At 50.4% G+C, this 10,336-nt stretch overlaps 1 protein-coding gene and 1 pseudogene across 5 annotated transcripts in view; both read right to left on the bottom strand.

Annotated features, from left to right (window-relative positions):
* Positions 1 to 705: 705 nt before the first annotated feature.
* LOC136321089 (saoe class I histocompatibility antigen, A alpha chain-like) overlaps positions 706 to 10,336 on the bottom strand; it is a 40,032-nt gene continuing 30,401 nt past the window's right edge. For 4 of the 5 annotated variants that reach the window (XM_066254174.1, XM_066254171.1, XM_066254170.1 and 1 more), the window contains one exon: positions 8,121 to 10,324. Coding sequence is in view for 1 of the 5 variants with exons in the window: in XM_066254173.1 (XP_066110270.1) it covers positions 904 to 935; positions 1,295 to 1,366 (104 nt within the window). In the remaining 4 variants the exon portion in view is untranslated. Of the gene's footprint in view, positions 936 to 1,294; positions 1,367 to 8,120; positions 10,325 to 10,336 lie in introns of those variants that run through there. The other variant, XM_066254173.1, reaches the window with a different exon arrangement.
* On the bottom strand, positions 6,252 to 6,330 carry LOC136321532 (small nucleolar RNA U3; annotated as a pseudogene).

Raw genomic sequence — 10,336 nt, 5'->3', positions numbered from 1 at the left:
TTTCAAGAAATAGACTTGAAAGGAACAGAAATCTTATGAGAAAGTTTTACTGAGAAGAAAGCCCAGCAATCACCTTCAGTCACATAGACCTGTTTGAGTGACCCGCCTTCGAGTCACAAAACAATTCTCTTGGCAAAACATTTTTTTTTTCCTGTTGGCTGTGTTCCCATCCAAGGTCATGCAAGGGATTATCCACTACAGAGGTGACATTGCTCACTCAGCAACGTACCAGCAGTGTGTGAATTTAGGGAAATTGCATAACCTCAAGGCTCCTAAACTTCTCCCACTCATCTGTAAGCTGTGAAAAGAAAGTCTGGCACGGAGGGACACGGCGGAGGCTCCACGGTTCAACGTTAGTGAGTACACAGAAAGCAACGGCAGAGGTGAGTGCTCTAACAAGCCGTGTGCCCTGATTCAGCCCCTGCCTTCCCGCCCCACTCGGGCTTTCCCACGGGCCTGCTTCCACAAGCCCACTCCCGCTGTCCAGCGGCGGGGAGTGAGTGGCCTTCCCCTGCCCAGGTGTTCCTACCGAAGACCCTGCTTCTCTTCCGGCATCAACCTTCAGCCACTTCCTCTCAACTCTTTTCAAACCTCCAGAGGCAGAAGTCGCCCCTCCTCTGGGGAGTTGCAGAACCCTGCCCATTCTGCTGATAGCATCTGTGACATTTTTTTTTTTAATTTTTTAAAAAAATTTTATTTATTGACTTTACAGAGAGAGGAGAAATGGAAGGAAGCGGGAAGTATCAGTTCACAGTTGCTTCACTTGAGTTGTTCCTTGCTTGCTTGGTGCTTGTCCTGTGTGCCCTGGCCGGGCCAGCCCAGGGTTTTGGTCCAGCGACCTCAGCGTTCCAGATCGATGCTCCGTCCACCGCGCCACCCCAGGTCAGGCGCAGCTCTGACATTTTACAGTGCTAATCCGCTCAATCGTTTCTTTTCTTTTCTTTTTTTTTTTTTAGAGACAGAGAGAGAGAGAGAGAGTCAGAGAGAGGGGTAGACAGGGACAGACAGACAGGAACAGAGAGATGAGAAGCATCAATCATTAGTTTTTCGTTGCGCATTGCAACACCTTAGTTGTTCACTGATTGCTTTCTCGTATGTGCCTTGACCGCGGGCCTTCAGCAGACCGAGTGACCCCCTTGCTCGAGCCAGTGACCTTGGGCTCAAGCCAGTGAGCTTTTGCTCAAACCAGATGAACCCGCGCTTAAGCGGGGTCTTGAACCTGGGTCTTCCGCATCCCAGTCCGACGCTCTATCCACTGCGCCACCGCCTGGTCAGCTGTTCAATCGTTTCTAACCAGACTGACTTCCTTTAAGAGCAGATCTTTGCCGTCTCTGTGTCCCTCTCACCAAGCAGGAGGTAATAATCACTAAGGGGGGGAATTGCAAAACTCAACCTAACATACAGTGCTTTCCCTGTTCCTCTCCGGCCACGCTGCAGGGCTAGGTGTCAGGGAGAGGGCTGAGGGTCACCTGCTGGTGAGAGGCAGCCAGTCTCGGAGGAAACCAGAGCCCCAGGCCGCCCTGTCTCCTCTCGGCCTTGGCCACCCCAGCCGGCCCAGCCCTCCGTGGCGGGGCTCCGGGAACTGCTTGGGGGTGTTGGGGAGGAGTCCACCCAGCTGAGCCCTCCCCAAACGCCCGACCCCGCGAAAGGCACCCTCAGGTCCCCAGCGGTGGGGCTGGAGCATCCGGCCTCAGTTTCCCTGGAGGGCAAGCCGATTTCTGCGAGGCTGGGGGGCGGTCAGCAACCCCGGGAGGATGTGTGGGCTCTGCCCTCACTGGCCGACTACCGAAACGAGCGGCCCCAGCAAGCACAGCAGCTGGACCGGGGAGTGCGGACCCGCGCGCATCGGCGGTGCGCGCTCATGTATCCCCGGACCCTGTCCCGGCCTGCGGCCCCGCGCCTGCGCAGTCCGGCCCGCCCCCGGGCTCTCCAGCGGCGCGTCGGGGAGGCTCCCATTGGAAGTGGCTGCTTGAGAGGCGGGACTTTGCCCTGTTCGCGAATCTCATTGGACGAAATCTAGGCAGAGGGGCGTGCCCTGCGCTCACCGAGACACTTGCTCTGTCCTGTCTGTGCTTGTGGCCGCAAGTTGTTCTTTCTCGCTCACCGTGGGTTTCTGTGTTTTCGTGTTAAGACATGTCCTCACAGGCCTTAATTTATTTAAACAATTAAATATTGTTTTTAAAGATCCACTTTCATATCTGATTTCCCAGTTTCTGACGCACCCCAAGATCCATTTTCAGTCACAGGATCATAAGAGGACGCATCAGAAGTTTTTCTGTTTTTTGTTTTTGTTTTGAGAGAGAGACAGACAGGGACAGACAGACAGGAAGGGAGAGAGATGAGAAGCATCAACTCATAGTTGTGGCACCACAGTTGTTCACTGATTGCTTTCTCGTATGTGCTGTGACCAGGGGCTCCAGCTGAGCCAGTGACCCCTTGCTTAAGCCAGCGACCATGGGGTCATGCCTATGATCCCACGCTCAAGCCCAGGACTCTGTGCTCAAGCTGGAGAGTCTGTGCTCAAGTCTGTGACCTCAGGGCTTTGAACCTGGGTCCTCCTGGTCGGGCTCTGTTGTGGTTTTTTAATTATAGTAAAATACATATAACATGAAATTTACCATTTTAACCATTTTTAAGTGTACCACCCAGTGGCATTAAGTACATTCACATTGTTGTACACTTATCACCAAGAAATTTTGTTTTGTTTTGAAGTTAAAGGTCATTTTATTTACTGACATTAAAAACTGTAACTGCAGGTAGTGACCCATTACAAAGAACTGGTGTTAATATACAATTTTTTAAAGCAAACTTACACTGACTTATGGCCAAGTGCTATATTGTGTAGTCCGTGTATAAAACTGACCGGCTATGAACTAATCAGTATAAACATTGCTATATATATATATAAAAGGCAGCGGCTCAAGAAAACAAGCTGCCATTTTTGCATAGATTGATAGGCAGCATATAACCTAAGCAAATGTCCCCCTTTTCGTTTTCAAGTTATTGAAAAAGATTTGTGCCCAGAAACACATCAAGAAGGCAGATAGTACAATCTACCTTATTCCTCGGCCTCTAGAACTAATGCCCTGCCCTTGAGAAGCAGGCGTGGCCCTGGCTGGACAGCTCGGTTGGTTATTAGAGCATCATCCTGATGCACAGAGGTTGCAGAATTGATTCCTGGCCAGGGTACAGACAGAAACAGACTGATGTTCTTGTCTTTCTCTCTCTCCCTCTTCTTTCCTCTCTTTCTAAAATCAATAAAAACATTTTAAAAATTTAAATTAAAGAAAAGCAAAGCAAATGTGCTCCCCATTTTACTTGAGGAAAAAAACCAAAGCCACTCTTTTTCATTAAATAACACACACAATTATTGATTAAAGTTCCAAAACTTTGGAGGAAAATACAACCAAAAAGCAAGCAAAACCACTCACACACCAAGCCTGAAAACACGTACGTCTAAATCTTCTCAAGCAGTGGTTTGGTTTTCAGAAGTCCATCTAGGAAACAAGTATGGAAACACATCAGGCAAATACAGAGAGCACAGCTGGGCGTTTAACAATTATACAAGTTTTTCTTTTTAATTTTTTTTAAATTTATTGATTTCAATGAGAGGAAGGAAGAGAGAGAGAGAGAGAGAGAGAGAGAGATGGAGAGAGAGACAGGAACATCAAGCTGTTCCTGTGTGTGCCTTGACTAGGGATCGAAACAGCAACCTCTGTGCTTTGGAACAATGCTCTAACCAATTGAGCTATCTAGCCAGGGTGACAATTACACAAGTTTTTACAAGTGTTATAAGGAAAATTTTCAATTATGTGCAAAACATTACCCACTTAAGCTGCCTTCCTTTGAATAGCAATTTATCCCACATACGTCTGGATAGTGTTGCACATGGAAAAAGATGCCCTTATCTGTTTATTTCCAGTACCTCTTTCTAACACGCCAATGCACTGTATTGTCTGTAAAACTATGTATGCATGCTCTGCAGCAGAAAAGGCTGAGGCACCACTGTTCCTTCCCTGAAAGGTCCTGTTGCGTTCCTAACTCAAGAGCTTTGTGTTTGTTTGGGGAAAGAAAGGGGGGGGGGGAGATAAAACAAACATTGATGAAGTTAAAACAAAGGTCTTCAATACAGAACCACTGAAGGTTGGGTGCAGTATAGGGACCCCCTGTTGATCCTTGAAAATTAAAGGGTCCCAAACAAGAAGGCTCTATTTACCAGTTTGAAAGAATTTTTAAAAAGCAGGAAGGCAAAGATTCCAAGGAGACGCCTGAGCTGCAGGTACGTGGGGCAATCAGTAGTTGGGCAGATTAACCAAGATGAAGACTAATTTGTACCAGAAGTCACTCGACCCCCCCTCTGGGGACCCAACGCCTGGTACTCACAAGAGTGGGTGAGTGGTCCAGGGCTCGAGAGGAATGGGTGACATGGTCTAGACTGGCTCCTGTCCAGGCGGCCCGTCCCTGTGGGACCAAAGCCTATTGGAGAAGCCCAAATGCGGGCTACAATGAGACTGAGAGAATAAGGCCCTGGCCGGTTGGCTCAGTGGATGTCCGGGGTTCGAGTCCTGGTCAGGACACACAGGAGAAGCGCCCATCTGCTTATCCACCCCTCTGTCCCCCCTCTTCTCCTCAGGCAAGTTGGCCTCAGGCTCTGAGAATGGCTCCAGTTGCAAGGGAGCAATGCCCCAGATGGGCAGAGCATTGCCCCCTAGTGGCTTTGCAGGGAAGATCCCCGGGTCCAGGCACATGTGGAAGTCTGGCTCTCTGCCTCCCCTCCTTTCACTAAAATAAAATTAAAAAGAGAGAGAGAGAGAGAGAGAGAGAGAGCTATGAGAGTTGATAGGATTAAGGTGGAAATTAGGATGAGCGTTAGAGGGTTTGATCAGGCTTTAAGTGCAGAGGCTGTGTCTCCTTTCCCTGAATGTGTTATGGGAATGGACATCACTGCTGACAGGGAACACTTCTCTACCTACTGTTATTGGACAGAGGTGCAAACCTGCCTTCAAGATATGTGACCTGGCCTGACCAGGCGGTGGCGGAGTGGATAGAGCGTCAGACTGGGATGCGGAGGACCCAGGTTCGAGACCCCGAGGTCGCCAGCTTGAGCGCGGACTCATCTGGTTTGAGCAAAAGCTCACCAGCTTGGACCCAAGGTTGCTGGCTCGAGCAAGGGGCTACTCGGTCTGCTGAAGGTCCACGGCCAAGGCACATATGAGAAAGCAATCAATGAACAGCTAAGGTGTTGCAATGTGCAACGAAAAACTAATGATTGATGCTTCTCATCTCTCTGTTCCTGTCTGTCTGTCCCTGTCTATCCCTCTCTCTGACTCTGTAAAAAAAAAAAAAGAAAAAAAGATATGTGACCTGGACGTGCTCAGTGGGAAGCAACCAGACCGCCTGGAGCAGGAGGGGCCATGCAGACTCCCGTGGGCAGCAGCGGCTGAGCCCCTGGCAACGCATCTGAGCACCTCTCAGGAAGACAGGGGCCGTTACTAGCTTACTTTTGGACAATTAGCTGAAATTACCCCTATGACTAAAGGATAGAAATCCACCTTGAAACCCGAGATACACACAATGCCTTGCCCAACATTGGAGAAACTCTCTCAGGTGGAGGGCAGTGCCCAGAAGAGTTAAGTAAGAAGTGGCAATGGTTTACACCGGATCACGCACCCAGGGGCATGAATGCAGGAGGCGATACAGGGAGCTCTGCTCCCCTAGGACTGACTTGGGAACTAACTGCAGGAGGAGCTGCCAGAGCCTGTTGTCACTCGACGGTGTCCTATAAACGTTCCCAAGTGACCAGCAGAGGGCTGGCTGCTCGGTTTCTGAACGGCAAGTTGCCAGGCGAATGGACAGCATACTGGTGAACGCTGTCTGTCGCTGTCCTTGGCTGACCTGACAGAACAGTTCTTTCTGGTATCTTGTGCTGCCGCTTTGATCAAGGAAGTTAAAAACAGCCCAGCCCAGGGAGAGAAAAGCGCCGTTTTCCCAGCGGCAACGGAAACGCTGAACAAGAATAAAGGCCCCTGTGGTTCGGCTTTTGCCGACTCATGGGCAGTAAGTAGCCCTGTGGTCAGGCAGAAGAGCGGTGGAAACCGGCCACGCCCACACGAGCACCTGCTGGGTAAACAGGTGTGAAACGTGTGTGTTCGGTTTGCTTGCTTGTATTTTGCAATGGCACGGGGCGGTGACACGTGTGCGGTGTGTGTGAGAGGCTGTGGGTGCTCGCCCTCAGGGCGGCAGATGGCGAAATTGCAGATTGCCTGCCTCCGTGGGGAGAGGCAGTTGTTTGTAACAAACTATAGAAATGATCCCTGAAAGTATAGTCTTGGCAGTTGTTTGTTATTGTTTTGCCGGAGAAGAGGCATTTCCACCCGACCTGTTTGTTTGTGGGGGGAATGCTGAGGCTGGTGGGGGTCTGTGAGTCCGGAGAATGAATCTGGTGAGTCCGGAGTGCTGAGGGGCTTGGGAGCCCCGAGAGAAAGGGAAGCGGTCTTCCCTGCCTGTTTGCTCGCCCACTGTTACGAGACTTTAATAAACGGACTGGCCCTCCACTTTCTGGCTCCACAGTTCCTTTGCCGTCTGCCCGAATCCAGCGGCCACGGGCCTTACAGCACCGTCCTTGGAAAGCGCTACTGGCACACGAGGCGCGTTCGGGCAGGAGAGGGCAATGCCCAGCCCTCCCACCCCTCCTGGTTTGGGCGGCGACTGGAGCCAATGAGGGGATGTCCTGCTCTCCCCACTTAAAGTGTCCCTGGCTCCACGAGATGGGCTGAGTCCAGATGTCCCCTTTGCATCCTCCGAGGCACAAAAGACCGAAAAGAACTGTTCCCTCTGCCAACGAGAGAGACGGGCCCAGCAGGTAGCTGGGTGGCAGACGGCCTGACGGGAAGCCTCGGGCATGGCAGGCAAGTCAGACGAAGCCGGTAGCCCTCAGGGTGGGGGCCAGACATGGGTCCTGACAGGAACAGACGCTGACTGTGCCCGGGCGTGGATCGCCCCAGTCCAGGAGCTATGGAAGCGCCCCAACAGAAGACACTGCACGGAGCTGGGCTGCCGAGTCACAGCTCTGCGAACCAAGAGCATCCTCTGCAGCCCATGAGGTCGGCGCGGCAGAGGTGTTCTCAGAGTAACAGTGAGGTCGAGAACTGGCCTTTTGAAGTTTTGTGAGAAAAATTGGGACAATAAAAAGGGTCATTTGGTCTCTGATAAAGAAAAACATTTATCTTATAAATAACTAAAAGAGCAACTTTTTAAATTACAGTCTAAACTTTCTGACAAGGAGTTTTTTATACTATGACCAAATTTCTGTCAAAACTCTTAAAGAGCTAAAAACGGCTTGCTCCCAGTATAAAGCTGTCTTTATACGCAGGAACTGCTATCCTCCTTCATGGACTCTGAATGTTTTATTTCAAAAAATTTAGAAATGTTAACTCGGACTGTTCTTTCAAAAATGAAAAAGTTACAATTTATGACCTAGTAAAAGAATCAGGCTTGTATTCAAGCTAATCAAAATACTAATGCTAACCTACTTATTAATATTACAGAAAATGAACTTTTTATCTTATTTATTTATTTTTTTTTTTCTGAAGTTGGAAACAGGGAGGCAGTCAGACAGACTCAGAGGGGTGCGAACAAGGGACACTGTCTCTCGGCTCCGTTGCAGCAGATGCCGGAGAGGGTGAGCCTCCTGCAGCTGAGCCCCTTCCTGCTCTCGGAGCCTGACCAGGTCGGCCCACAGGAGCATCGGTACCTGGTCCTCCGGTCCTTCGGGTGTTCATGGACCTTGAGGGAAACCACACTGAAATGAGGCAACAAGGACTGTGCTTTGGTTTTTAGTCCTTTGTGACAGTCCCGACCACAGGACCAGGGCCCAGCATCAGGGAGTCAGGGGTGTGAGCAGTGACATGTGCCCAGCAGCAGGACAGTGGTTCCTGTGTGGGACCCGACCTCGGCTGGACTGTGGGTCTGCTCCTGGCTGTGTGGCCTCAACCTGGACTGTGGCTTTCCCCAAACACTATTAGACCCAATGTCATGTATATACTGCTTTATATCTGAAGTAGAAAAAGTCGGTTTCTATAGATTGCTGCAAGAAATCAGAGGACATTTCCAGAGAGCAAGTGTTCAGATTTTATTATACTGCTCTGCGGCCACTTCCTAAATCTTCCCCCTGACTCTGCCCCAGGGCAGAGAAAACAGCTTATATCTCCCTAAATCACTTTTTTTTTTTGTATTTTTCTGAACTGAGAAGCAAAGAGGCAAAGACAGACTCCCGCATGTGCCTGACTGGGACCCACCCGGCATGCCCACCAGGCAGTGATGCTCTCTGCCCATCTGGGGCGTTGCTCCGTTGCAACCAGAGCCATTCTAGCATCTGAGGCAGAGGCCATGGAGCCATCCTCAGCACCTGGGCCAACTTGCTCAAACCATTTCAGCCATGGCTGTGGGAGAGAAAGAGAGAGATAGAGAAAAGGGGGAAGGGAGGAGAAGCAGATGGGCACTTCTCCTTTGTGCCATTAACAGGAATTGAACCCGGGACTTTCACACACCAGGCCGATGCTCTACCACTGTACTAACTGGACAGGGCCCCAACATGACATCTCTTAAGTGACCAATAAATGTCCTCCTTTTTCTTTCTGAAGGAAAAAACATACCTTTGAATAAAGGACTTAACACCCTTCCCCACCCTGAGTCTGTCACTGATCTAGTGGTTCCCAGTCGGGGTCATCCCAAGGATTGCTGTGGGCTTCTTACACACCCCCTGGCCCCTCCCAGACCCACCGTCCCTGAGAATTGGGCACCAGACCAGGAGTCACCGTGTAACCGGCCCTGCAGGTGAGGCTGACACACAGCCCTGTGGGTCCTGGTCTGGTTCCTGCTACTAAACGTGTGACCTGAAGACCAGCAGCAGCAGCACCGACCTTGTTATAATCCAGACGCTCACACTCTCTCCCGACCGTCTGAGTCTGAACAAAACGGCAGGTGACCCCTGCACACAGGAAGTCTGGGACTCGTGGTCGCCATGCCTTCTAGACGCGGAGACAGAACTGTGCCGTCGGCTCTGGTGTGTGACTGAGCAGATGGCTCAGCACTGGGTCCTGGTCAGTCCTTCCTCCTTTGTCTTCTGCAGCCATCACTGCTGGGACTCTCCTCCACTGTCAAGGCTTTAAATATCATTTATATGTGTCGCCTCCCAAGTCAATTTCTCTAGTCAACATCTGTCCTGAGGACCCAGGTTTGAAACCCCAAGGTCACTGGCTCGAGCTTCAGCCTGGCATGTAGAAGTCCTGGGTTCAGTTCTCGGTCATGACACACAGGAGAAGCAACCATCTCCTTCCACTCCCCTCTTCTCTAACTCTCTGTCTCTCTTCTCCTGTAGCCATGGCTTGATTGATTACAGCACATCAGCTGAGGCGTTGAGGATAGCTCCGGCAAGCCTTCACCTCAGGTGCTAAAAATGGCTCAGTTGCAAGCAGTGGCCCCAGACGGGGGTGGGATGGGGGGCCACTGGGTAAATCCTGGTCAGGGCACATGCAGGAGTCTGTCTCTGTATCTCCTCTTACTTAAAAAATTTATAGACTTTGGATATAAACTTCAATAAGGCAGTAGAAAGCTGCAGCTCAGCCTGACCAGTTGGCACAGTGGACAGAGCATCGGCCTGGGACACAGAGGTTCAAAACCCCGAGATAGCCTGACCTGCGGTGGCTCAGTGGATAAAAGCATCAACTTGGAACACTGAGGTCGCCGGTTCAAAACCCTGGGCTTCTCTGGTCAAGGCACATATGGGAGTGAATGCTTTCTGCTCCTCCCTCCCTTCTCTCTCTCTCTCTCTCTCTCTCTCTCTCTCTCTGTCTCCTCTCTTTATAAAAAAAAAAACAAAACAAAACAAAAAAACCCCGAGATAGCCTGGTTGAGGCACACACAAGACACAACTACTACAAGCTGATGCTGACCAGTTCTCAGTTCTCTCTCACACTCCCTCTAAAGCAGCGGTTCTCAACCTGTGAGTCGCGACCCCAGCGGGGTTGCCTAAAGCCATTGGAAAATACAGAATGCATATCAGGTATTTACATTCCGAATCATAACTGTAGCAAAATGACAGTTATGAAGTAGCCATAACTGTACATAACTGGGGTCAGCGCAACATGAGGAACTGTATTGCGGGGTCACGGCATTAGAAAGCTTGAGAACCACTGCTCTAAAGTAAAATAAAGTAATAATGATAATAAACAAGCTGTAGCTCAGGGCTCTTGAAGTAAAGACAGGGATGCTCTTTTCTCCTGTCCAGAGAAGACTGCTGAACAGGGAAGTGTGGGGAGGGGACCTGGGGGCAGGG

The sequence above is a fragment of the Saccopteryx bilineata genome, chromosome 1, assembly GCF_036850765.1.
Source record: "Saccopteryx bilineata isolate mSacBil1 chromosome 1, mSacBil1_pri_phased_curated, whole genome shotgun sequence".
In the NCBI taxonomy this organism is placed as follows: Eukaryota; Metazoa; Chordata; class Mammalia; order Chiroptera; family Emballonuridae; genus Saccopteryx; species Saccopteryx bilineata.
This window is presented reverse-complemented; position numbering and strand designations above follow the sequence as displayed.